Below are 25,082 nucleotides of genomic sequence, written 5' to 3'. Positions count from 1 at the left end.
GCTTGGTGCAAAGGGCGAGGTGCCAGGAGGGGATTTCTCTATCTTCATCTCGAGCTCGCTTCCTTCCTGGCAGAGGGTGCGAGGCCGGGCGGGGAAGGGGCTTTGCACCGCGTTCATGGGCGCCGGGCTGGAGGGCGAGAGCAGCGTCCGCGTCGTGGCCTGGCAGCGCCTCGCGCGGGATGCCGCCGAGCCCCTTCCGTCGCCGTGAGCTCGCAGGCCGCCGGTGCGGCCGCGCAGCGCTGCTCCCGCGCGCGCGGGAAGCCTCTTGCCGCCAAAGCGCTGGCGCGGAGGCTTGGCCGTGCCGGCAGGCAGCAGCCGGCTCTGGCTCGCCGCCCGCCCGAGAGGCGCCGGCGGGAGGAGTGGGGAGGCCGGATTGCATCAGGAGCAGGTTTTCAGGAGGCCGGTCTGAGCCCGCGTGCTGGAGAGGAGGGTGCCAACTCGCGGCTCGCTCCTGCAAGGGGAAGGTGTCTGAGCGCCGGGCGCGTTCCCGCCGCTGGCGTTTTCCCGCCGCGCAGAGAGCTGCCTGAGTTTCGCTTTGGCCTCGGATGCTCCAGGGCCGCAGCGGGAGCGCTCCGCGGGGCGCCAAGGCGGGCCGGGGCCGACGCGGCGGCAGGGACCCTCATGAAGAGATACAATCTATGACTTAAAAAAAATATATATATATGTATAAATGTATATATGATTTAAAAAAGAGTGGTGGGTCCTGCTAGCAGGACTGGCCCGTGCCGCCGGGAACCGAGCATCCCACTACCGACCCCCGGAGCCGGCCGGGGTCGGGGCTGGCCCTGCTCGCCGCTGCGGCTGCGCCGGGGGCGTCGGCTCCCCCCGCGGGGGGCGGAGGGCGCCGCGGAGCCGCCGCTGCCGGGGGGGTCCCGAGGAGGGGCGGGACGGGGCGGGGGCGAGCGGCAGCGCTGGTTTTCGGGGCGGTGCCATCCGGCATCCGGCGGGTGGAGCCCTCCCGACCTCCTGCTCGCTCGGCGGCGGCGCTCCCGGGGCCAGCGGAGCGTGAGCGGAGCCACGCGCGGAGCGAGCCACGCGCGGAGCGGACCGAGCGCAGCGCAGCGGAGCCGAGGGGAGCCGAGCGGAGCGCAGCGCAGCGCAGCGGAGCGGAGCCGCCGGTGAGTGGCGGCGGGCGCCGCTGCCGGGTGGCGCAACCGGTGCCGCGCTTGCATCAGCCGCATGTGGCTGCGCGGGGCTGCGCGGGCCGCTCCGGTCCCGGGGGGCTGCGCGCCCCGCTCCGCTCCCGGGGAGATGTGCGCCCCACTTCGGCACCAGGGGCTGCGCGGCCCGCTGCGCTCTCGGGGGGCTGCGCAGCCCGCTGCAGTCTGGGGGGCTGCGTGCCCCGCTCCGGTCCCGGGGGGCTGTGCACCCCACTCTGGCACCAGGGGCTGTGTGGCCCACTCTGGTGCTGGGGGGCTGCGCACCCCACTCCGCTCGGCAGCAGGGCCGGGGGCAGCAGCCGACGGTGGCTGCCCCGCTCCCGGGCGCCGCTTGGTCCTGCTGCGGGACCTCGCTCGGACAGCGCCTGCCAGGCCCGGTCCGGTGGTGTTTTGGGTGCTGGGAGGGGCTGGCGCGGAGCGCACCCCGTTTCACAGCCCGCTCTTGCAGGGGACGCACCTTGCTTCGGATGCCAGAGAGCCTCGGAGCAGAGGGGCGGCGGGCGCTGTCCTGGTGCGGGGAGGGTGCCGGGTAGGGACACTTGTTGTTTTCTTGAAGCCTAGCAAAAAAATCAGACCTGAGCTGGGAGGGTTCGTCACCCTTCTGCTCTGGGCTGGGGCCAAAGCAGAACAGGCCGGATCACAGGGAAGTTCTCCTAGAAACGCGGTGGTTTGCTGGCTATGGGGAAGCAGCTGATCTGGTGGCTACCAAAGCAACCCTGGTATCCCAGGTCCTCCTGGCACGTTTTTGTGCTGAAACGTTCAACGCAATAGGCTGTCGGCGCTGCTGCGGGCGCCCGGCTGAAACATGTCACCTTTCCCAGATGCCAGGCAGAAGAGGGAAATAGGCAGTGGGAAGAGCAGGCCGATGCCAGGAGGGAGCGGTGCCCGGCTGATGCCGAGCTGCTCCACGCCATCGCTAGCCGGGATTGCGAACGGCGCTCCCGGGAGCCCGCCGGCCGCAGCCGTGGGAACGTCGGCGACGCGAGCCGCGCTGCTGCCGCTGCGTGTCTGGCCGCGCGTCCCCACGACGGGCGCAGCGCTGATGCTGGGAGCGAAGGAGGACTTGCCATGCCCCAGTGACTGAGCCCGCTGCCGAATCCTCGCCGGCAGCTGCAGGAAAGCTTTGTTCGCCCGCCATCGCCTCTGCCCGCACCCACGCGCCGGGCCGCGGCGATGCGCCAGCAGTCAAGTTTGGGCTCAGGGACTGCCAGGCTGCCAAAGGAGCGGGGAGTTGTTCAGAGACAGCGGGCAAGCGCTGGGACGTGCCCGAGGGTGTGGACCACACGAGGGTGTGGACCACACAGCGTTTGTGCAGGCAGCCTGTTTCCCACGATGGCGTTGCTGTGTTGGTCCCCTGCTCACTCTGCTGGTGCCAGGGACTGATGCAGCGGCTGTGGCGAGACCTGGGCGGGATGGGGGGGGGACCATGTAGCCCCCCAGGTGGGACGCAACGAGCCGAGCAGCTCTGGGCGGGGGTGGCCCCAGGTCGGTGCCAACGAGGCAGCTGTGAGCAGCTCCTGCTCCTCCAGGCTGGCAGTGGTGTCACCGCTCACATCCTGGTCTCCAGGTCCTGCTGCATGCAGCCCACGGTCCGTGCAGGACACAGAGTTTCACACTCCTACGGTCGCTTCTCTTCTAGGGGTTTTGAGCAGCTGGGCACCACCTGCAAGAGGACAAGATGTTCAGGGGAAAAATGACCAGTGTTGGGAAGAAGCTGATCCGCCGGCGGGTGGTGGATCTGAGCTCTGAGGAGACACGTTTTGCCCGCTGCCTCTCCACGCTGGACCTCATTGCTCTGGGGGTGGGCAGCACGCTGGGGGCCGGTGTCTACGTGCTGGCAGGGGAGGTGGCCAAGGAGATGGCTGGCCCCTCCATCGTCCTCTGCTTCCTGGTGGCTGCTCTCTCCTCGATGCTGGCCGGGCTCTGCTACGCTGAGTTTGGGGCCCGTGTCCCCAAGACGGGCTCTGCCTACCTCTACAGCTATGTCACCGTGGGCGAGATCTGGGCTTTCACCACCGGCTGGAACCTCATCCTCTCCTACGTGATAGGTACGGGCCCTGCTGGAGCTGGAGGGGGCTGGTGGGGTGGCCCAGGAGCAGACAGGTACAGCTGGGCAGGGTGGCAGTGGCACATGCCCCGTGGCGTCCTGGCGAGTGGCACAGTGGTGGCAAGGGACATGCACGGAGCCTCGCCGGGGGACAGCGCTTGGTGCTGCGAGGGCTCAGCGTGGGGTGGGTGCCTTTGGGACCGGCCGGCAGGCTGGTGATGGGGCGGGGGGCGAACGCACGGGACGGCATCTCGCCAGGGCTCCGGGCTGACGTGCAACTTTGCCGTCCGCCAGGCACGGCCAGCGTGGCCCGCGCGTGGAGCGCAGCCTTCGACAACATCATCGGCAACCACATCTCCACCTTCTTCATGAACAAGACCACGGTGCACCTGCCGGGCGTGCTGGCCGAGCGCCCCGACTTCTTCGCCCTGATCCTCATCGGGCTGCTCACAGGTGAGCACGTGGGAACGGGGGAGGCCGCGGGGAGGCCGCGCGGCCCGCGCTGCCCCGCTCACGCCCTCCGCCCCCAGCCCTGCTGGCTTTCGGCGTCAGCGAGTCCGCCCTGGTGAACAAAATCTTCACGGCGGTCAACCTGCTGGTGCTGGGCTTCGTCATCATCGCCGGCTTCGTGAAGGGGGACATCAAGAACTGGCAGCTCACGGAGGAGGACTACCTCAACCGCTCGCAGCTGGGCGCGCCAGAGGGGACCGGGTGAGGAGAGCCGGCGGGCCGGGCCGGTCCCACCTCCCGGAGGGGCCCCGCAGCGGCGCTGACCGCTCTCTCTCCCTTCCAGAAAAGAGGCCTTCGGCTCGGGCGGGTTTGTCCCCTTTGGGCTGGAAGGGATCCTGACGGGCGCTGCCACGTGCTTTTACGCCTTCGTGGGGTTCGACTGCATCGCCACCACGGGTGAGGCTTGGGGAGCGGGTGGCGGCGCAGGGGGGGTCCAGGGTGGAGGGGCCACCCGGCTGCAGCGCCCAGGCCGCGGCGGCGCTGGCGACCCGCTGCGACCTGCCGGTTGTTTCCCAACCTCCGGCGATGTTTCTCTAAAGAGGGGGGCCAGGGGGCCGCCGCAGCTCTGCGCTGAGGCGGAGTAGCTGAGCTGGAGCGGCATCCGCGGGGCCGTCGAGGGTCCCGCGGGGCCGGGCGCCTGCAGGTCCCCCCGCCCCGGGCCGCGACCCGCAGCGCCGCTTGTCTGCCTGCAGGGGAGGAGGCCAGGAACCCGCAGCGCTCCATCCCCCTCGGCATCATCGTGTCCCTCCTCATCTGCTTCGTGGCCTATTTCGGCGTCTCGGCGGCGCTGACCCTCATGGTGCCCTACTTCCGCCTCAACAAGGAGAGCCCGCTGCCCGAGGCCTTCAAGGCGGTGGGCTGGGAGCCGGCGCGCTACGCCGTCGCCGTCGGCTCGCTCTGCGCCCTCTCCACCAGGTAGGGCTGGTCCCGGGCCGCGGCGCCGGCCGGGCCGGGCCGGGCGCGCGCTGAGCCCTCTCCTCCCCGCCGCAGCTTGCTGGGCTCCATGTTCCCCATGCCCCGCGTCATCTACGCCATGGCGGAGGACGGGCTGCTCTTCAAGTTCCTCGCCAGCATCAACAGCCGCACGAAGACGCCCCTGTCGGCCACCATCACCTCGGGGTTCCTTGCCGGTAAGGCTCCCCACCCCGGCCGCCGGGCTGCCGGCCCCGCGAGCCGTCCGGTGGGGACCGCGCTCACGCCGCGCGCGCGTGCTCGTTGCAGCGGTGCTGGCCTTCCTGCTCGACCTGAAGGACCTGGTGCACCTCATGTCCATCGGCACGCTGCTGGCCTACTCGCTGGTGGCGGTGTGCGTGCTCATTCTCCGGTGAGTGCTCCCCTGCGACGGTGCCCGGGGCCAACGCGCGGCCACCCGGGGCTGCCTGGCTCCCTGCGAGCTGAGCGCCTCCGGCCTGGGTCTGCGCAGGTACCAGACCGGGCAGCTCAACTCGCCGAAGGCCGTGGAGATGCTGGAGCTGAACGGGAACGAGGAGGAGATGGTGGTCATGAACCCGTCCGTCGCCGCCGCCGCCGCGGGACACAAGCGGCAGGAGAAGCTGTCCCTGGCGACGCTGTTCAACCCGCCGTCGGACAGCCCCACGGCGCTCTCGGGGCGCATCGTCTACGCCTGCGTCTCGGCCGCCGGTGAGTCCGCGGCGGCGGTGCCTCTCGGCTGCCGCGGGCTCGGCGCCGGCTCGTTCCCGGCGGCGTTTCGGCGTGTCTCTGCGGAGCCGAGGAGGGCCGGTGGGCCCGCTGGGGCGCGGGCCGAGCGCCAGGAGCAAGGGCCGCCTCAGTCCCCGGCCAGGGCCTCCCGCAGCTTGCCGGGCGGGTGAATTCCCCGTGGCAAAGCCGTTTCCTGAGGTTTCGGGGGTGGCCGTCGGCGAGAGCGCGTTCTGGACCTGACCGAGCGGCGCGGCGGGGTCCTGGGCCGGCGGGGAAGCGTGGCAGCGGCCGTAGCGCTGCGCCGTGACCTCCTCCTCTCTTGCAGCCCTGCTGATCACCGGCATCTGCGTGGTCCTGATGCTCAAGGCGGACGCGCTGAAGGCCACCAGCGCGGGCTGGCTCGCGGCCCTCGCCCTGCTCCTCGTCGCTCTGCTCCTTCCCACCGTCGTCATTTGGAGGCAGCCGCAGAGCAACGCCCGCTTGAACTTCAAAGTGAGTGCAGCCGCCAGGCGCTTGGTGGCCTCGCTGCCTGCGGCCCCCCGGCCGGGCGCAGCCTCTGAGCTCTTGCTGGGTCTGCGGAGGCTTTCGTCTGGGAACGTCCAGCACGCTGGAGACGCTGCTCTCCGAGGTGCAACGCCGGGGTGGTGGTGCCCGGGTGCTCTCCGTGCTCGCTGGGCTGCGGCCTGGCTGGGATCCCTCAGCGGCCAGGAGCACCCTGAGGTGCCTTCGGGCACAGCTGATGTGGCGCCTCTTGTCCCTTGCAGGTACCTTTCCTCCCGCTCCTGCCGCTCTTCAGCATCTTCGTTAACATCCTGCTCATGGTGCAGCTGAGCGCTGGCACCTGGGTGCGGTTTGCCATCTGGATGGCCGTGGGTAGGTGTCCCGGGGCGGAGAGCGCGCGGTGCGGGGCAGGGGGGACGCGGTGGTGGGGGGGGGGTCCGCGTTACGCGCCCGGGCTCGCGAGCGGCGGGTTCGGCTCTGCCGGGCGGCCGAGAGGAGCCTGCAGGCGGAGGCGGCGCGCGCGCGCGCGGGGCCGCGGCACGGCTCCGTCGGGCTCCGCGGGCCACGGGAGATGCTGCGCCTCCGGCTTGCGTCCATCAGCAGCGCCCCGGCGCGGAGGCGCCGTCTTTAGACGGGCTGCCGCGGCCCGTCGCATTGCAGAAACCGTCTTGCAGGTTTCATGATCTACTTCGGCTATGGGATCCAGAACAGCGTGGAAGGGAAAAGCGCCAGGGACCCCAGCGCCGCGGCAGGAAAACCTCCGCACCGTCCTGGATTGGACCCCAGCCCCGGCGCTGCTGCCATCTGAGCTGCTCGCGCTGGGCACCTGGACCCTGTGGACCTCTGCCAGTATTTCTGCTCCGGGACGCGACCGCGAACGGCGCGGGGAGCGAGTGCCGGAGTCAGGAGTCCTGATTGCGGAGCCTGCTCGGGCGCTGCCCTCTCCCCCGGCCGAGCAGAGGCTGCGGAGACGAGTCCCCGGGACGGGTGGTCCCCGCTGAGGACGAGCGCCCGGGGCGGCACGGGGCTGGTCTCTGCCATCCCCCGCCGCGGGGCAGCGACCCCCGGCCCGGCCCCACCGCCGCACAGCCCTGCTGTCCGCAACGCTGCTGCTTCGCCTGCCCGCCGGCGGCCCCGCGCGCTAGCCCAGCTCTTATTTATTCTGCCCGTCCGCGCGTCTGTCGTCGCCTCCGTGTGTTTTTGCAGCGCCGTGCCCGCGTCCGGGGTCTTCCCGCGAGGCTCCGACCGACTCGCCCTGGTCCCGCCGGCAGCCCGGCGCTCTGCGGCGGCGCGGGGCTCGGCGCAGCCAAAGCCGCTGCCTGGTTTTGCCCCCCGCGGCGCTAGGTGTGAGCGTCTAGCTGCGACGCCCGCGAAAAACGGCGGCGGCGTAGACGTATCGGTGTCCAAACTCGTACGCCCGTGTATAATTGGTGTTTTCATGTCGACTTTTATACTCATTAAACTAAATGTGTTTTTTAAACGCTTGGCTCCGCTGCTCCTGCTGCAGCTTGTTTCGATGCCGGCGCTCTGGCAGCCCGCGGCACGGGGCGGGAGCGGGAGCCCGCCGCGGCGAGAGGCGCAGCCGGGCCAGGGCGCTCCAGGCGCTGCTGCTGCCCCGGCGGCGCCGCTACCGGGGCGCCCCGGCCGCGTCCGCGGGTCCCGCGCTGCGGGGCGGCGTGCCACCGGGTCCCCAGGCAACCGCGGCAGCAAGGACCTTGGCGATAGCTCCTGGGGCGCCTGCGGAGGCCTGCAGAGGAAGCGTGGCCAGGAGCTGCGCCACGTCCATGCAAGGAGAAGCTGATTTCCCAGGTTCTGCTCTGGTCTAAATCAGCCCTGACATATTATTTTGCAAAATAAACTAATTTAGGGCAGATGGATCTTGCCTGGATTTGGCATCTCTCCTTGTTTGCTGGCAGAGGAGTAGGGTCACGGTACGGTCAGCAGCGCGGTCCCCCCGTCATGCCATCAGCTCTGCTCGGTGCTGCTGCCAGCCCGGCCCCAGCAGGGCGACGGGGGGCTGCGGGGCGGCCCCCGCCACCCAGGGCTGCGTGCCATGTGTGCGTGCTGCATGCCTGCACACGTGTGTGCACAGTGGCACGCGTGTGCCCACGTCCTTGTGTGCGTGCCACATGCCTGCACACGTGTGTGCCCACGTCCTTGTGTGTGCGTGCCGCATGCCTGCACACGTGTGTGCCTGGCTGCACACATGTGCCCACGTCCTTGTGCACAGCCGTGTGCATGGCCATGCCCAGCCCCGGGGGACGCCCCCGAGCACCGGCTGCAGGGTGGGCAGCACGCCGGGCATGAGACCCCCCCCCAGGCAGGGAAGGAGCCACCTGGCTCACGCTGCCCTGACGGTGCGAGCCGAGCCGGGCCGACCCCGGTGAGCGCAGCGCAGCGGTACCGCTTCCGGCACGGTGCAGGTCGGTGCCTCCCCGTCGCGGCACTGCTGGGGGGGGGGGGCTGGCGGTGGGATGCCCCACAGGGAGCACCGTGCCCCACGCCCCGGACCCCTTGCAGCCCGCTGCTGGGGCTGGCTGCGGGCACGCGGCAGCGGCGGCTCCCGGCGAGCTCCGCCGGCAGCAGCGCCGGGTGCCCCCCGGGAGGGCGAAGCCGGCCCCGCGCGGGCGGCCCACCCGCTGCCGCCGATGGCACCCGTGCCTTCCGCGCCCGCCCCGGGGCAGCGGCTCTGCCTCTCATGGGCCCCCTATTAACTTTTGTGTACAAGTCAGTGCATCAGAGGAGGCGATGATGAATAACGAGGCGCCGGAGCCTGAGCACGTCAGTCCGTCCGTCTGCGGGCGCGTGGGCGAAGCCTCCGCCGCTCCCGCTGCTTTAACCGCTGCCGCGCCAGACTGCGCGTGGCCCGGCCAGCTGCCTCTGCCGGGGACGGGGGCTCCGTCACGCGGGGAGGGTGCCGGTCCCTGGGTGAAGCCACCTCGGCTCTCAGGCGTGAGGGTCTCTGGCGGGCGGCTTCCCCCTCCCGCGCGACCCTGGAAGGGATGGTTTTTTTTCCTGACTCGGGGGGGAAAAAAAAACGCAGCTAGAAGCAGCCCCACGGAGCCTGGATCTGTCGCCGCGCCGCTCTCACCCCGGCCCTGCCCGTGATCCTCTGCCCCGTCAGCCCCCGGGGCACTTCGGCTCCGAGCGGCAGCCTGCCCGCGCTGCTCGCCCCGGCACGTTCCCTCCCGCCCGCCGGAGCTCTCGGCCTCGTCGCCTTTGGGCCGCTGCGTTTCAAAGGGAGCTGCAGGGTTGCTGGGCTCCAGCTCCGTTTGGGCCGAGCCGGGCGGTGGCAGCCCCGCTGGGACGTCGAGGCGGTGGGGGGGGGGGTGGGAGCTGGGACTCGGGGCGAAGGCCTGGCCGGGGGGGCCGCAGCGCCGGCGGGTCGGGCACGCGGGTTGTGCGGAGCGCTCCGTGGCTCCGGGCCTCCCTCTTCGCCTGGCTCCACCTCCCCGGCTCCGCGTTCCCCTGCGGCTTTCATAGCGAACGCCCTGCCACGTGTCCTGCGCAGACCCTGGCCGCCCTCGGGGACCGCGGGGCTCTCCCCGCGTGCCAAGGACGACCCCGCCGAGGGCCCCGGCTCGGTAGGCGTGCTCGGGGTAGCTGAGCTGCCTGCGTTGCACAACCTGCCCCTTGCAAAAAACAAAAGGGGGTGGCCTGACCCACGGCGAAGCAGCGGCGGATTGAGTCTTAAACTGGGTTTTGGAGAGCGGGGGACTGAACTGGAGCCCTCGGTCCAAGTTAAAACGGGCTGTCTTCTCCTCGCTGCTCTGTGCCATCAAATGCTTTCCTACAGGTCTGGACTCGGAGTTAATACACCCTCTTCTTCCCTGTAGGAACAACCAGACAGAGCTGTCACCTCATTCCGTGGTCGGCAGGTACCATCAAATCCTTCTCCTCCTCCCAACAGGTGCCTGGGCGGCGGAGCGGCGTCGAGGCGGCGGATGGGTGGGAGGCGTCCCGCGGCGGGGCGGCGAGCAGGCGCCCGGCTCTGGCATCCCAGGAATCCACCTCGGGGCAGACGGAGGTACTGGCGCGACAGAGGAAACTCATCGGCTCGTGATATTCCAGCGGCAGCGCTCGGTTGTGCTGCAGGGCCTCGCCGGCCAAAAGATCAAAGCCCGCGCCGCGTTAGATTGCTATCTCTCCATAGTCGCTCAGCTCCAGGCAGGTCCTGACCCTCCTGTTTTCTGCGGCAGCGGCTGAAGCATGAACTCCTTGGTAGCTGGCGTAAGGCCAGATGCATCCAATAATCCTCCCAGCCTCAAGCTGCAGCAGGTGGCCAGCTCGCTAATCCGGCAAGTTTAATCGTCTCCTTTGCTTTGCTTTTGCAGGTCTGGCAGGATGACTTGTTGCCAGGTGGTTGCTGCGCTCTTGCTTGCCTTTCTTCACAGCGCTGCAGCTGGTGACCCGATTCCTGCTCTCGTTCCCCAGTCCACGCGGCAGCTAGCCAAACCGCGGTTCTCGGCACAGCCCGTCCTGGAGCTGACGACACGCTGTGACGAAGCTTGTGCCCAGCGGGAGGCTGCCTTGACGCCCCAGGATTTCCAGGAGTATCTCTCTTACGAGACGGTGTACGCCAACGGCACCCGCACCCTCACCACAGTGGAACTGAGCCCGCGGGAGAGCGGCCTGGAGAGGAGGTGGCGGAGGCGGCGTGTGCGGCACAAGCGGCAGATTTATGGCATAGATGGGCGGTTCTCCATCAGCGGGAACCACTTCCTGATGGACTACCCCTTCTCGGCTACCGTCAAGATCTCCACAGGGTGCACAGGGGTGCTCGTGTCTGAGCGGCACGTCCTTACTGCTGCCCATTGCATTCACGATGGCAAAGACTACGTGAGGGGGGCCAAGAAGATCAAGGTGGGTTTCCTAACGCTGGTGCAGAGCGCTGGCAACAGGACGGAGAGGCTGGCGATGCGCTGGGCACGTGTGCAGCGCACACGGGTGCCTAAGGGCTGGATTAGGGGCTCCAACTCGGTCAGCATGGACTACGACTATGCCCTTTTGGAGCTGCGCAGGCCACACCAGCGCCCGCACATGAAGCTGACGGTGGCTCCAGCAGTGGAGGAGATGGCTGGGAAGAGGATTCATTTCTCGGGGTTTGACAGTGACCGGCCAGGCGAGCTGGTATACCGCTTCTGCGGGGTGGAAGATGAGACGGCCCACCTCATCTATCAGCACTGTGATGCCAGGCCTGGTGCATCTGGCTCTGGGGTATACGGCAAAGTGTGGGACCCCGTTCAACACAAATGGGAGAGGAAGGTGATTGGGGTCTTCTCAGGGCACCAGTGGCTGGAAGTAGGTGGGGAGCAGCATGACTATAATGTTGCTGTTCGCCTGAGCGCTTTGAAGTTTGCTCAGATTTGTTACTGGATCAAAGGAGACTATAAAAGCTGTCAGAATGAATGAGAACTAGAGCCTTCCTCTTCCCCTCCCCAGTGCAGAAAAGCTTTGAGAGGGCAGTATTCCCAAACAAGTGAGGCTGAGGGGTGTGGGGGGGAGCAGGGCCCTGCTGTTGAGTGAGGAGGAGGGAGAGGATGCCTGCACCATTTCTCGGCAAACTTCTACACTGCTAAACTGTGTTCTGTCCTCTAGCACGGAGGAACAAGCTCTGCAGATCAGAAGGGATCCAGAGGAGAAAGACTCACTACAAAGTCCTGATCCCCTGGAAAGCCCCAAGTGTTTAAGCCCCTTTGGTTGGTGCTAGCGTGAGTTGAGCATCAGCTTTTTTTGCAAAAAGAGCTTGGTTGTCAGCTAGGAAGAACGGCCTCTGCTTGCAGCACATTGCTGCTAATGACTTGAGGAGGCAGCCACATGCTTGCTGCTAAGCCGTACTGAATTCTTCTTAGGTCTCATCGGGTCTCTAGGTTTGTTGGCTGCGCTGCCCGGCTTGGCACTGCCTCCGCTCTGTGAGGACAAAGGGTTTTCTCTTCTAACAGGACCTTTGTGTGCTGATGAAAGGTGCCTGAAAGGCAGCCCTGGAGCCCGAGTCCTGCAGGCCCAGAGCGTGCCACAGCAAGGAGCCTGGCCAGGGTGGGAGGGGTTGCTCCAAGATGCTGTCAGTTGCTGCTGCCTGATCACACTCGGGGCAAGGACACCCCTTCTGACCGATAGAGGGTGGTGTGATGTGGGTACCCCTATGCTGTAGCACGGGCCCAGACCGTGCTTGTAAACTTGTAAGCTTGTAAACTTTCTCATTGATTTTTTGGCTCTTTGGGATTGTATCCTAGAGGAAAGGGACTTTGGCATTTACTGCAGCTGTAGTATTTCAGATGAATCGTTTTAGGTGAATACATGCATCTGAATAAAAGGTAACACAAATCTCTCTTTGCAAAGGCCATGTATGAAAGGGGAATGGTGCATAGCTTGCCAGCCTTGGTTTGGGACTTGCTGAAGGAGATATTCTTTCACTAGACTGAAATGAGTGGGACAGGGAGACCTCTGTGTAAAGCTGAAATCTTAGTATTTTACAGCAACAGACTGATGCCTTCTCCAGTAATAAACTAGTCCAAGCACCCGTTCAGATCAAACAGACTTCCACATGTTCCGTCATGTACATAGGACTGAGACCCCCAACAGGAGGAGCAAGTTGAAGGCTTGCCTTATATATCCCTACTCAAGGGACTTTTGCCAATCCAGCAGCGTAATGGCAGATCTCTCTCCCCGTCTTCCTCACATTTTCTCTTTTCCTTGCTACGTTTGCCTAAGAAATATTCTCTCCGTAATTCATATCCTTCACAAAGCACCTCTCACTGATGCTGCTTTGCCAGGCTGGACAGGGGACTGCATATATTTTTCCCTCTTAAGTCAACTTCCTGCTCCTTCTCGCTGCATCTCAGGGGCATCTCGCTGTATCACAGGTTTGTCAACTTGTGTTGTTTCTTAGATTTGCTGAAGGCTTAACATGCAGGTCCTTCAAAACCTGTGACAGTTGTACAGATGCAGCAACCTGACTTGCATAAACAAGCAGGTAGGAGACATTTCAAAAAATTAAATGCAATCCCCCCACCTCAGCTGTCAATGTCAAGACTCCAGGCTAACTCGAGCATTCAAGTAAGTTAAATTGTATGCCTAGTCTGTACATGAGTAGGCAACAGAACAGACAGCATTATCTTGAATAAGATAACGTGAGAGAAATTGTGACTACAGGTTATTGGCCTGGGAGCAGCTGTTATTATTTGCATAATACAAAACCAATTTACAGTCAGAGTTTAACTTGTGCAATGGAATTGGCTGAACCGAGAAGTGCTCGGGGGCGGATCGGAAAGGGTTTTTGGTTCCTCCATAGTCCCTTGTTCAGACCCTAGGCAGAAGTTAAGAGTGTCAGCTCTGGTCTTTATACCTCTCACATAAGGGGAAGAAAGCTTGCTGAAAACACAGGGAAAGGAGTTCCTGGTTCCTTCACCTCTGAAGTGCACACTGGGCCTTTGTATTGCTTTTCAGATTCTGGAACTAACTGCGGTAACAGGAGAGAGAAAGATTTCCTAGAATCTCCTGGTGTGAAACATAAGAACTTGCCTTATTGAGAGCAGCTGTACACTTTTTATAAGCAACTTCCTTCTGATTTCAGCCAGCAGCTATTGCAAAGCACAACAGGAAAGCTAGGAGGAAAAGCTAGTACCAAGAGAGAGGCCAAGAGAAAGACAGCAAGACTCATTTGTGCTCCCTTTTAGTCTTTCTGTTCATGACTTTAAAATGCTAATGGGGCACGCTCCCCAGCTCCTGTCATACCGCTAATGGTTTTGATGCACAAACTGCAGCAGGTACAGGACTCACTGTTTATTTAAAAAATTAAAAGAAATTTAACAAAATCACGCCGAACAGTGAGGATCTGAAAAGCCAGGCAGCACTGGGGTCATCACAAAAAGAAAGGCTCTGCAGGCCTGACCAAGCCAAGGGTTAGATGTGCAGACAAGCACCTCCAAGTGGACAGTAAGACCTTGTTTCACTTCTCTCATCTAAACAGCAATACTGTTTTTTAAGCAGACTGAGATTGTAAATTAGAGATCTGAAACTCTGGTGCATCTCTACAAGGTGCCCAGATACCTGGAGGGCTTTGATGTGGGTAAACTTCCCAGAAGTTCCATTTGAGAGCGACCATGGCTGCAGCCAGCCTGGAGGAAGCCAACCGCTCAGCTGCAACGTGAAGAGTATGTCCTGGCACAAGGTCAGCGTGACACGCTGCACTTCTTCTTACCCAGAATCCTGCAGAGCTGTCCGTTTTTTCCCTTGTTGTCCTGTATCAGCACAGAACATCCTCTCTAGCCCAGAAGGAAGGGGGGATGAACACATGTATATCCACAGTCTAAGGAGAGTCCCCTTTTGCTGGAACTTGGATTTCACTCCCTACCCCAATCCAAAATGCAAGTACAGGGCTAGCTCTGGAAGGACAGAGCCCTCTATGAGCTAGAGCCCATGAGGCGTTTAATAGATTGCAGGCTGATGGTTTGCCTTCTGCATCTGAATGATCTTGCCAAAGCCGCCTCTTCCCACATCGTAGTCTGTCCGGTACTCATCTCGCACCTGGGGCACAGCAGTAACACGCGTTAGTACCCTGTACTGCCTATCTCCCAGTAGACTTCAGAATCATCATCCCTTCCTTGCTGCACTGGTGGGGAACTGAAATTTGGGTTACAAGTTCTTTGACTTGTTCAAAATCTCTTTAAAGAATCCACCAAAAAATTACTGGTGGTAGTGAAAACAACAAACAAGGATACAACAGATTGCTAAAGGTCTTTTTAAACAAAAAACAAAGAAGATCCAAAAATATTCTAATTCAACTTTGCAGTTAGCTTTCTGAATCAACAGAAACATTTACCCCTCCTCCCCGCCACCCTCCAGGAAATCTGCAAAGGAATCTCACCTTCTCACTGGGGCATGCTGCTGGATTATGAGATTGGCCTAGCAACTACACTGCCCCCCCCCCCCCCCAAATTTCAAATTCTGCATCATTTTAGGAGTACTAGCTCAGGAATAAGGCAAATTCTGTTTGCAGAGCCAGAAAGATTGGAGTCCCAGCCAGAAACTGCCTTAAGCTCTACTTAGAGCTGTAAACGCCAGGGTAGCTCAGTTATCAAAACCACCAGGGAGTGTCTAAAATTCACTATTGGGTCTTCATTATCTGCACTTTATCTTGAATAAGACAAAACTGGCAAAGCAGCACCCAACTTTAAGGAAAACAGGTTCAGGGTCTGAACTAGTGTTCTCTTTACCTGTCCTCCAGTCTTTCCTCTCCCATACTGTCGCCCTTCCTTAAATCCTGCATCCCAGTCAGTTCGAATGATGCGGTCATCTAGTCTGGTGCCATTGATAAATCGCATTGCGTGTTCAGCATCTGCTCTTGTGTAGTATCTGAAACATACTGTAAGGAAAACTAAACGTGCTATTTTGTTGGCTGCAGGGGGGGGGAAGAGAGAACTATTGTATTTGAGAAACAGAGGAATCCTGCCTTCCAGCCTAAAACACTGCTCTTTTTTATGGCATCAAAAGCTACCTTCATATAAATGCAAGCTGAAAACAGCCCCAATTCCTTCCTAAGATGCTACACTTTAATGTGAGTACCTGTACAGACAAGAAGTAGTTTTGGATCACTTATTTCAGAAGTAGATGAAACAAATGTGTTAAAGCTTTGCTACAGGCAAGAACGCTGTAATATGCCTTTTTATAGCATATGAAACTTGACTGAATTTGAATAAGATGAGCAGGCCTCCCAGGAGAGCTTTGCAAAGGCAGCTCACAGTACAACTTGTACAAGCGTGTACCCTGTGCTCGGGAGTAGTGCCATGGATTATTCTACTAGTTCATTCAGGTGTGAAGTTAGGGTGAGAAAATGAACATGTGCTCTTAATTTTCACCACACAACAGGTCTGACTGGTGATTTCTTTTTGGGCCCTAAAATCTGCTAAATGAATGAATGAAAGGTGCTCTCTGCTGCCTCCCAAAAATACAGAAGTGACAGTACTTTTCACTTACGGTCCTGCAGTAAGACCTGCCTCTGAACGAGGGCAGAGGGGAAAAAAAAGCAGAGAGGACACAAGAAATGTGCTTGACAGCCAGAAGGATGGAAGGATCGACAGGGAGAACCTGAGTTTTGCTCCCTCTTTCAAGTTTTGCGCGCTTGCTTCCCAGAGAGGGACTAGGGGTGGCACCCACAAGCCAGCTGGCAGTAGCAGGGAAGCAGGGAGGATACTCTACGAAGCAGAAGCCGCAGGGAGTTTTCTTGATCTTGTCCAGCCCCATGACAATCCTCTTGACGTCCCCGCACTTGGAGAAAAGCTCCTGGATCTGCTCCTCGGTGGTGTAGAAGGACAGGTTGCCCACGTACAGCGTGGAGGAAATTTTGAGGGATTTCTCCTGCAGCTGCCTGCTACCCTGAGGGCAGAGACGAGCACACAGCGGGGTGAGCTATACCACCACAGTCCCGGGGCTCCGGGGGGCACCTCCGCCGGGCCCGGGGACACGGTGCCCGCCCGCCCGCCCGCCCGCCCGCACACCGGCCTGCCCCGGTACCCGGTGCCTCCCTCCACGGCCCCGTCGCCCCTCAGGCCCCAACCCCATCCCGGTGCCTCCCCCGGCCTCAGGCCCCGCTGCCTCCGTCGACGCTCCCCGCTGCCGCCTCAGGCCCCGCCGCCCCTCCCCCCTCTTCAGCGCCTCAGGCCCCGCCGCCGCCGCGCGCGCGCGCTCCGGTGCCGCACCCGGAAGTGCTGGTCGCGGTACTGGCTGATCTCGCAGTAGGAGTCGCTGTTGAGCCCGCTCAGCGTGGTGTGGAGCAGCCCCGACATCTCGCCCGCGCCCGGCCGGGCCCTGCTGCCGGGATCCTTCCAGAACCGGCGCGGAGCCCACCGGACAGCAAGCGGGCGGGCCGCCCACCGCGCTCCGCCTCATTGGCGCCGGCGCTTGCCACTCGGGGTCGGGAGGCGGGGCGGCCGCGCCGGGCAGCCAATCGGTGGGGCGCTGAGCTCCTGGCGGCGGCGGCGGCGGCGGCGCGGTAGTGGTGGTGGGAATGCGCATGCGCGGCGGCGGCGGCGATGGCGATGGCGGCGGCGTGCGGTGTGGCAGGTACCGCCCGCCGCGGGAGGGACCCGGCTCCGCTGCCGGCCGCTGCCCTACACCCGCCTCTCGGCCTTGTCTTGCAGGGCTGGTCCGCGAGCTGCTGAGCGAGGAGGCGCCGTCGCGCATCGCCGCCGCCACCGAGGAGCTCTTCCAGGCGGCGGGCAGCGTCGCGGCCGAGGAGGGCGGCGCGGCCGAGGTAGCGCCGCGCCGTCGCCCTGAGGGAGCGGCCGGGCCGCGCTGAGGCGACGCCGCGCGCCTCGTCCCGCCCGTGGGCGGCGGGGCGGGAAGTTCCCCCCCCCCCCCGAAGTCAGTTGCGCCACCGCCGAGGAGGCCGGGGCCAAGGGTTCAGTCCCGCGTGGGGAGGCGTGTTCGTGATGTCCACGCCGGTGTTTCGGTCTTCCAGTTCATGCCTCGTTATAAACTTGAGTGCAAACCCGCCTTAGGCATCCGTGGGTGCTTAAGGACGTCGCGCTGGCTCAAAACAGAGGTCTGTCCCACCCTGCTTGTGGCTTCCAGTACTGTTAGCAGCTGCCTGGGGAAGGGAGAAAACAAGCATGTAGCTTTACTTGCCTGGTAAACCCAATACATAAGCTCTGAGGTTATTCTATTTTCGTGTATTTGAACAGTGATCCAATTCGCTTGCATAATGCTTTTGGTTTTAGATTTTTTTTCCTCCTCTAGTCAGGCCTTGTGCTGGACTGCTTATGAATAAAGTAGTAAAATTCTACTTGAAGAGAAAGTTCTGCTTTGACAGAAACTGTGTGCAAAAGAATTCTGATGAGAAGTGTATGAATCTGGAACAAAAACAAGAATAGCTGAGATTTTGTCCAACTTGTTCCTCCAAAATTATATGCTGAGGGGAAATTTCATAGTGACTATCCCATAAGGCAGACAATAGTTCTGAAAGTCCTAAATCTGTGACGAGGAGCAAGGTGGGCTGGCAAGCGTCACAACCGGGAATATTTTCCGTGCTCTCTGTAAAGAAATACGTTTGCATAAAACCAGTAGCCTTCAGTTCTTCCTGTTGGGCTAAATGATTTTTAAAGAAAGGAGAAATCGTTATCTTGTAGTTTGTTCTCTTCAGTAAAAGGAGCCATAAAATTTTGCTATTTGATTCTTGTATGAAGCCCAAAGTTCTTAGTTAAGCAAGAGCATATTTTCAGAAAGACATTTGATTCGGATTTTATGATCCGAAGTGGTTGAAAATACTGGCTTAGGGTTGTTCAAGCAGCTTACTGCCTTCGTGTACGACTCTGTCATCTTTTTAACATCAATGCCTAGCCAGTAGCCTTTGTTCTTTGCTAGTATCAGAATTTTCCCTGTATAGGTATTTACAATAACTAAAGTACTTAATTTCCTTTTTAGGAGGCAAAAGAAGTACTATAAATGTTTGCAAACCTGATACAATTCTTAGAGCTCCTTTCTGAACCCTTCTAATTTTTCAATATCTGTTTAAAGTGTACATACTGTATTCTGAAAGCTGCCAGTGAATCAGCTGTGTCTTGGACAGTGATGTGCTATTGCACAATTTTTGCATGTATTTTTGTGAGAAAACGTCATTCCAGATGGATAGGCTAAGGTAGGTCATATTTTGATAAGTTTGGAAAAGGATTTGACAGAAACATATATTAGGACCCTGGAACAACATGACAGATGAATGGAATTTGTTTAGGAACATATTTTAATGAAACCAAACAAAGGACTGGGAATGTGTCTGAAGTCCACCACTTCACTTACAGAATTCGTTGTGCGCAATTTCAAATTAGAGCTGAAGTCACTGATGGATGACGTGACATGCGTGTGGGTACTGCTATCTGCCTTATGATTAATTAGTTCTTTTTAGTTTCAGGTCATGTCTGCCTTTGGTTTACAGTCATTTTCTTTCTTACCTTGCTTCATCTTAGAAATACTCTCAAATGTTTAGAAGCTGTGAAATAGTCTTTTCTAAGACTAAAGTCTAAAGACTAAGTGTATCTTATGAAAGACGCTTATGAAAAGAATACGTGAGTCCTGCCAAATGCTTGTAAGTTTTCTGAAATGGCTGATCCATTGAAAAGAAGCTACTTTTAGCTCAAGAAAGCCCATGTGACCTATTCAGCATGCCTGTTTTCAGGTTACTGTCCCAGATCTCTCTGTGGAGACAGTCAGATCAGGTAATAGTTTCACAGTAATCTCACATGTGTGAGCCTACTGTAAAAGGAAGTTACACAGACGTGCGCACAGGTCATTAACATGACATACATGAAAGATGATTCTTTTTCCAGTAGTACATTTCAGCGTGATCCAAATTGAGGCAAAGATTAAATCTAATGGAATTCTCCCTCTCAGGTCGAAGAGAGTGCAATAAACCTGTGGAATTGGGCTGTGACCAAACACACGGGTTCTGTCATCAATGATGAGCAAAGAGCTAAATGTATGTATGTGTTCTGTATCTCCCTAAACGTTTTTGTGTGCTGTAACGTGGAAGGGAAAAACTCTGCTGACAGATACATATATAACGCTGTGGATTTGTTTGGATCTTTGTAGATAAGATGTAGACAGAGAAAATTGTACAGATGGGCTATAGAAACGGTTCAGGAAGGATCATCCTGGTGTAATAATGATCTTGTGGCACAGAATCAGTGTAGGAATTCTTATCACTCCCCGTTCCTGTGCCAGAGCATCCGTAAAAGCGTGATGTGACCAAAGGAAGCTGTAATTTGCCTTCTAATGCTGTTTTTAATCTGAAATTTTATGGAAATGATATTGGTGTAAATTTTAGACTGTAAGTCACTAAATTGATGTCAAGTAAGAAAGGTACTTTAAATAAACGCTCTCATCAATGACTACATGCAGAAAAGCTTTAAATTATTCTTTTTGCTAGCTTGCTTTAGCCCAGCACACAGCTAATGGCTTTGCCTCGAACCAGGAGCAAGCTTGGGGGAAAGTGGAAGGGAGCTTTTGATCTTTTTCCTCATCCTATTCTTTATGTAGATCTGTAGGACTGTAATATCTGGCCTACATTTTTGTCTTGGGGGATTATAGTCAAAATTGTGTATAATCTGCAGGGGAAAAAAATGGTGTCAGGTAAAGGGAAAAGGGTAAGTTTACACAAAATAAGTAATAATTGTTGTAGAGTGTAATGTTCTCAGATCTTATATCACAGCTGAAGGGCCAGGGAGAGGCTATTTTACGTGCGTTAAATGGTGTATTTTCTATTGCTGCTGTGTAATGAAGGCCTGAAAATATTTTTGCTTTTTACCTTGAAAATGTAAAGATTATTCATCTTGATTTCCCTATTTTGCTGAAGGCTATTTTGAGGCTCTCAGGACGTGTTACTGTGAGCACCTGCAGTGTAATTAAGTCTTTGAGGACTGTATCTTCAACTTAAGCTCTTTCTCAAGTGTTTATTAGGTATTTTGTAGAGAATCTTTTTTTTTTTTTTTTTTTTTTTGTTCAAGCAGCTTGGCTAAAATTCACTGACTGCTTTGACTCCTGAAGCTTTCAAATTTTTTATCTATTGCGATTTAAAATGGCACTCATTTCTAAGCAGCAAACACATAAGCCCCTCCCTTTCAGATAAGATAGGGCTTGACTTCCTTAAGAAAGAAAGAAAGAAAACGAAAAGAGCACTGTATGCACTGTTCTCTTGCAGTGAGATATGTTGCATGTAGGCTGGTGTGCCTATGTGAAGGCAGCGATCCTCCAGAGGGAACTATTCGAAGGCAAATTTTGGTAAGAGTAGCTAATGACAGGTGTGCAAGGGAGGTACGGTGGATTAGCAAGGGAAACTTTCAAAGCCTATCACAATTGTTTAGGAAAATGAGTGAAATATGCCTATAGTTCACAGGGATATCCATGCTGAAGGTGGGCCCACACTATCACAGGGATTCCTTGCTGAGCCACGGCAGTTAGCAGCACATCTTTGTAATACGGAGCAATAAAATATTACAAGAGCAGCATATTCATTTGTTTCAGTATCATATAGTATAATCTATCCTGTAGGGCATTGTAAGTCTTATGCTGCAACTGAATGCATAGGCATTCATTCAAATGTGAGGGGCACATGTCACACTGGAGAGCTGAAACACCCCTCTTCTGCATTAGACACGTGTATCAACAAGATGAGGTCTAGCACTGCCCTGTTTTGAAAGCTACTAAATTTTCACAAAGCATACGCCATTTTCTCCCTCAGATGTCTATGAAAACTGGGAAAGGATGGATAGATATAGGAAAAGCTGAACTTGCAGATGAATTTCTAGAGATTGCCATGAGCGTAAGTTCTTTTCTAGTTTTAGTTTCTTATAAACACACCTATTTATAAGTTCCATGAGTGATGCTTAGTCTTTGTTTTCCAGAGCATAGAAAAACTGTATGCGAAGTTGCTTAAGAGGAGTGATGGTGAGGCCAATGCTCATGTGCACAAAGCTGATGTGGAGAAGGACCTCTTCAAAGTACTCTCTTATCAGGCTGAATCTGTGTGTGTTCTCAGCTTTCTTTATAAGTCGCCAGAGTGTAGAGAGGGGAACTCTGACCCAATTATTAGACGTATGAATGCTTGGCATTGAAGACTTGCTGAAGGATATATTTCCTTAGCTTAGATGTAAGATCTCAGATCTGATGTTTGCATTCTGTGTTGCGATAATTTAATAATTTTTAATTTGTCTAATTTATCATAGTCACTTCTGCTGCGTTGTTTATGTCTTCTAATCTAGTTCAGATTTGTTGCTCTATGATTTGGCTAGCATGGGTGTTTATAAAACAAACAGCAGCCTTTCTGAATCATAGATGTGTCAGTTCCAAAGGTAGCCTGTGCTTGACTGAAGAAGGAAGGATGGATAAGACTGGTTTAGAACCCGGGTCCCCATAGCTGCAATACGGTAACATATACGCAGCAAGAGTGGTCACTGCAGAACGCTTATCATACTGTGCTAGTATTGACAAATAGACTGGCTGATAAGTACATAAATGCGCCATTCCTCATGACTAGATAACTGAGGTTAGTATCTTAACAAGTGAGTACTATAGGCCACGCATGCAAAGTCTTCCATAACTAAAAACAACTTTCTTGACGCTGCAAACTCATGAACGGTGACACCAAATTGTTGCATGCCATGAGATGGACATCTTCCTAAACATGAATACCCTCTCCTCCATGAGCTCATACACGCTGGTCTTCACATATAAAAGCTTTAAATAGTGGGAGAATTGGTTTAAAAAAAAAAAAAAAAGTCATAAGATCTTGAAACAGTGAGTTCCGTAACTGAGCCTAGCTCAATAAGAGAAAAGTTTGAAAGCCTGATAAAGGAATTACAGAGGATCAATAATACAAATTAAAATAATTCATTTAGAAAATTCTGTGTTTTTGCCAGGTATGATCATGATTTCTGGTGCCTGACTAGTAATTTATGAGTAGAAATAGCTCTGATCTCAGTATACAGAAAAGGAATATTATCCGGAAATTCGTAAGGGCTTCCCAAAACAAACTGTAGCAGTGACCACAATTTTTAACTTAGCGTGTAGTTGATCGTGGAGACCACAGAGGATCCTAAATTATTGGAGAGGTGTTATAAGGTTTGTTTAACTGTTGTATCAGGTTAACGTTTTAATGAAGTATGTCTTGCCTTTTCGTACGCTCTACCTAAGGACTGCAGTGTTTTTCTGGATATCTTTATCACCTGGCAGTACATAGACATATACAAAATTATTGTAGGACTGTGAGAACAGATTTCTAATCCTAAACCTGGCTTTACTAAGTGTAGAAAAAAGCATACGGCCTAAGACCTTTTTGTAGAGAATCAGTCTATTAATGAATTTTTAAGACAGATCGTTCACTTACAGTTTATTGGCATGTTCTGCTTTCTTAGGCAGTTGCTCAAGGAGATTTTCAAAAAGCAGTGATGTGTGTGCAGCGCTGCAAAGATATGTTGGTGAGGTTGTCGAAAGAGGTTAGTGAAAGCATCCTTTCTGTATCATTCCAAAGTTTGAAAATCTGCTTTCCTCTTTATATGTTAAAAAGCCACATGTATTACGGACAGTTTTGAAAAATACTTTTGAGAATTCTCTGTATCTCTCTTCTATGTTTTTTTGCTAGTTTGCTATTTTCTTGCTAAAAATATAGCATGAGAACAGTATTTTTTTTCTTCAAAATCCAGTTTTTCCTGTTGCTCCTAGTTTATCACTCAAAATAGAAGAAATCTCAGCGTTTTATTTGGCCTGTTATTTTCACTGGGCATGAATGAGCTATGCCTACGGTGTTATGTTAGACACTTTACACGCAGCCCTCTCAATGCAGTAAGCTCTCTTCTAGGAAGAAGACATTCACAACTGAACTTACGACAAATAAGGATTTCGCATCTGAAAATGATAATTTTATTGTTCATGCATAGTGAATCTGTCCTTTTTTCTCTGGGTTGCTATGAGATCAGAAATAAATTTATTTGGGGCAAAATATTGTGCTGCCTGTCTCATTTTTGCCTGGGTTTGAAATTCTAACCTTAGTCCCTTGCGAGAAGCAGCTTTATGGATGTAAATGGGTGTAAAATATTAGCAGTTAATTAGCATTTGAAATAACTTTTCAGTCTCCTCTTTGGACAGATTATGACAGTTGCAAATCATTTCAATGGAAAGGCAAGTTGTTACGAACAGACGCTGTAGCGGGACTGACTGATAAAGCAGAAGGCAGCAGTGCTCTGAATACCTAAGCGTTCAAAACCCCTTTTCTCCTGAAGTTTGTAGTGTGAACAATCCTTTTTTTTTTTATTTTAATGCAGTGGAATCATGCTGGGAAAAAGCCTGCTGTGGAAGAAGTGGAGTCCTCTTCATTTAACTGTGTAAAAATAAAACTAGTTTTACAGCATTTATGCGAGAGTCAGAGCTTTAGGCGGTTTTTGTTTTAAAAATTAATTTTTAGTCTCCCAGTTTTTTCTCTCATTTTAAAAATTTTCATTGTTTGCTTTTTACAATTCTAGTGCTCTCAGTCTGATTTTTTTGAGGAATTAGTCTACATCATGTATTTGAAGTCGTCCACCGCTGTGTGTATCCTGGAGAGACTGGTTAATGTTGCTTCACTTTCCCACGGAACAGTATGATTCCGTTTTGGTTATGTTCACTTCCCCCTTATAGAAGGTCGGATGTGATAGATAGTGGTGGATATGTCTTTAAAGTTAAAAGCGTTTTAAAGACCTGAGACTGGAGTGCCGTAGATCTAAAGACGTTTCTACAAGATCATTATAGAAGCAAGACTCTCTTTATTGCAGACCTGTTACTTATCAATCCTCTGTTATAACTTTGGAGTGGAAACCTATGAATGGAAGAAGTATGAACAGAGCTCCTTTTGGCTCAGGTAATGTGAAAAGATAAACAACGTAAAATCTGGCTTTTGAGATGTGAAAATGTGTGAAGGATGGGGGGCAAGGGAATATTGAAGTTTATTTAAAAACATAAATATGAGAATACAAGATTTTAACTGACCTAAGTTGGATAAGCAAGTACTTTCCTTGGTGACATTTCTGTCGTCTACAGACGCATTCTTTTGGATCCGCCTTACTCTGTTGCTTGACATTTAGGTCTGTTCTTCATACAGGTTTTCATGTCATTAGAATGAAAGCTTTCTTTTCATGCGGAAATCATATCCATGGTTCCTCCTTACCGCTCCTCCTTTTTACCTTATCACTTCTTCTTCCAAAGAGATTTCTTCTATGAAGGGGCTGTTCCCACCTCTTTTGCCATACATAATAGAACAGCGAAGGGGTTTTAAAGTTTTAGAAAAGAGTAGAGGAATTCTTCTGGCCAGTTTTAAATAGATTTATTGTAAACAGTATTTGAATTTCTCGAAAAGGAGGTGCTTCACTGAGAGCGAGTCCTTGACTGACTAGAGACAGCTTTGTTGTGTAGGAGTTCTCTCTGCTCCAGTGCTGTTATCCATGCTTCTGGGTTGCGGCAGTTGTTCTAGCAGCTGCGCAACCCGACGAATGTCTTTATTGTCTTCCCAGAGTTATAAGTGACCTTGACGGATATATATATTTTTTTTTAACTTTTTGATGTTGACTGACTGATTAAAGACAATTCAGAAAATTACAGCAAAATTAATTAGTGTGCTGAAGGGATTTGCTTATGAGAAAAGGTGAAATGAGTAAAATCTGTTTTGGCAAAGTGACAGTGTACTAATT

The 25,082-nt window shown here is 55.5% G+C and overlaps 4 protein-coding genes across 6 annotated transcripts in view; 3 read left to right on the top strand and 1 right to left on the bottom strand.

The window, feature by feature from the left end:
* The first annotated feature begins 910 nt into the window (after positions 1 to 910).
* On the top strand, positions 911 to 7,357 carry SLC7A3 (solute carrier family 7 member 3). 2 transcript variants are annotated; one of them, XM_068957158.1, is made up of 12 exons: positions 911 to 1,118; positions 2,800 to 3,208; positions 3,502 to 3,660; positions 3,738 to 3,918; positions 4,001 to 4,113; positions 4,410 to 4,632; positions 4,708 to 4,847; positions 4,939 to 5,041; positions 5,141 to 5,358; positions 5,702 to 5,868; positions 6,141 to 6,249; positions 6,552 to 7,357. In XM_068957158.1, the coding sequence occupies exons 2-12, from the start codon at positions 2,839 to 2,841 to the stop codon at positions 6,683 to 6,685; spliced, it is 1,917 nt and encodes a 638-aa protein (XP_068813259.1). In that variant the 5' UTR covers positions 911 to 1,118; positions 2,800 to 2,838; the 3' UTR covers positions 6,686 to 7,357. The 2 variants fall into 2 exon arrangements, with proteins under 2 accessions (XP_068813259.1, XP_068813258.1); XM_068957157.1 differs by having other exon boundaries at positions 939 to 1,118; positions 1,982 to 3,208.
* A 2,244-nt stretch (positions 7,358 to 9,601) lies between these two features.
* On the top strand, positions 9,602 to 13,511 carry LOC104150633 (serine protease 23-like). Its single transcript, XM_068957584.1, has 3 exons — positions 9,602 to 9,673; positions 9,788 to 9,904; positions 10,212 to 13,511. Exons 1-3 carry the CDS (start codon positions 9,660 to 9,662, stop codon positions 11,287 to 11,289), a joined length of 1,209 nt encoding a protein of 402 aa, XP_068813685.1. The 5' UTR covers positions 9,602 to 9,659; the 3' UTR covers positions 11,290 to 13,511.
* A 133-nt stretch (positions 13,512 to 13,644) lies between these two features.
* LOC104150632 (nuclear cap-binding protein subunit 2) lies at positions 13,645 to 16,876 on the bottom strand. The gene is made up of 4 exons (XM_068957585.1): positions 16,575 to 16,876; positions 16,070 to 16,251; positions 15,093 to 15,231; positions 13,645 to 14,403 (listed from the first exon to the last, which is right to left on the bottom strand). Exons 1-4 carry the CDS (start codon positions 16,659 to 16,661, stop codon positions 14,305 to 14,307), a joined length of 507 nt encoding a protein of 168 aa, XP_068813686.1. The 5' UTR covers positions 16,662 to 16,876; the 3' UTR covers positions 13,645 to 14,304.
* The window catches only part of TEX11 (testis expressed 11), a 43,548-nt gene continuing 35,291 nt past the window's right edge, over positions 16,826 to 25,082 (top strand). The window contains exons 1-9 of one of the 2 annotated variants that reach the window (XM_068957579.1): positions 16,826 to 16,938; positions 17,016 to 17,128; positions 19,261 to 19,345; positions 20,567 to 20,646; positions 21,107 to 21,187; positions 21,270 to 21,389; positions 22,779 to 22,859; positions 23,685 to 23,744; positions 24,171 to 24,256. In XM_068957579.1, the coding sequence (XP_068813680.1) occupies positions 16,908 to 16,938; positions 17,016 to 17,128; positions 19,261 to 19,345; positions 20,567 to 20,646; positions 21,107 to 21,187; positions 21,270 to 21,389; positions 22,779 to 22,859; positions 23,685 to 23,744; positions 24,171 to 24,256 (737 nt within the window). In that variant the 5' untranslated portion in view covers positions 16,826 to 16,907. Of the gene's footprint in view, positions 17,129 to 19,260; positions 19,346 to 20,566; positions 20,647 to 21,106; positions 21,188 to 21,269; positions 21,390 to 22,778; positions 22,860 to 23,684; positions 23,745 to 24,170; positions 24,257 to 25,082 lie in introns of both variants that reach the window. The other variant, XM_068957580.1, reaches the window with a different exon arrangement.

This window comes from Struthio camelus, chromosome 11 (genome assembly GCF_040807025.1).
Source record: "Struthio camelus isolate bStrCam1 chromosome 11, bStrCam1.hap1, whole genome shotgun sequence".
In the NCBI taxonomy this organism is placed as follows: domain Eukaryota; kingdom Metazoa; phylum Chordata; class Aves; order Struthioniformes; family Struthionidae; genus Struthio; species Struthio camelus.
This window is presented reverse-complemented; position numbering and strand designations above follow the sequence as displayed.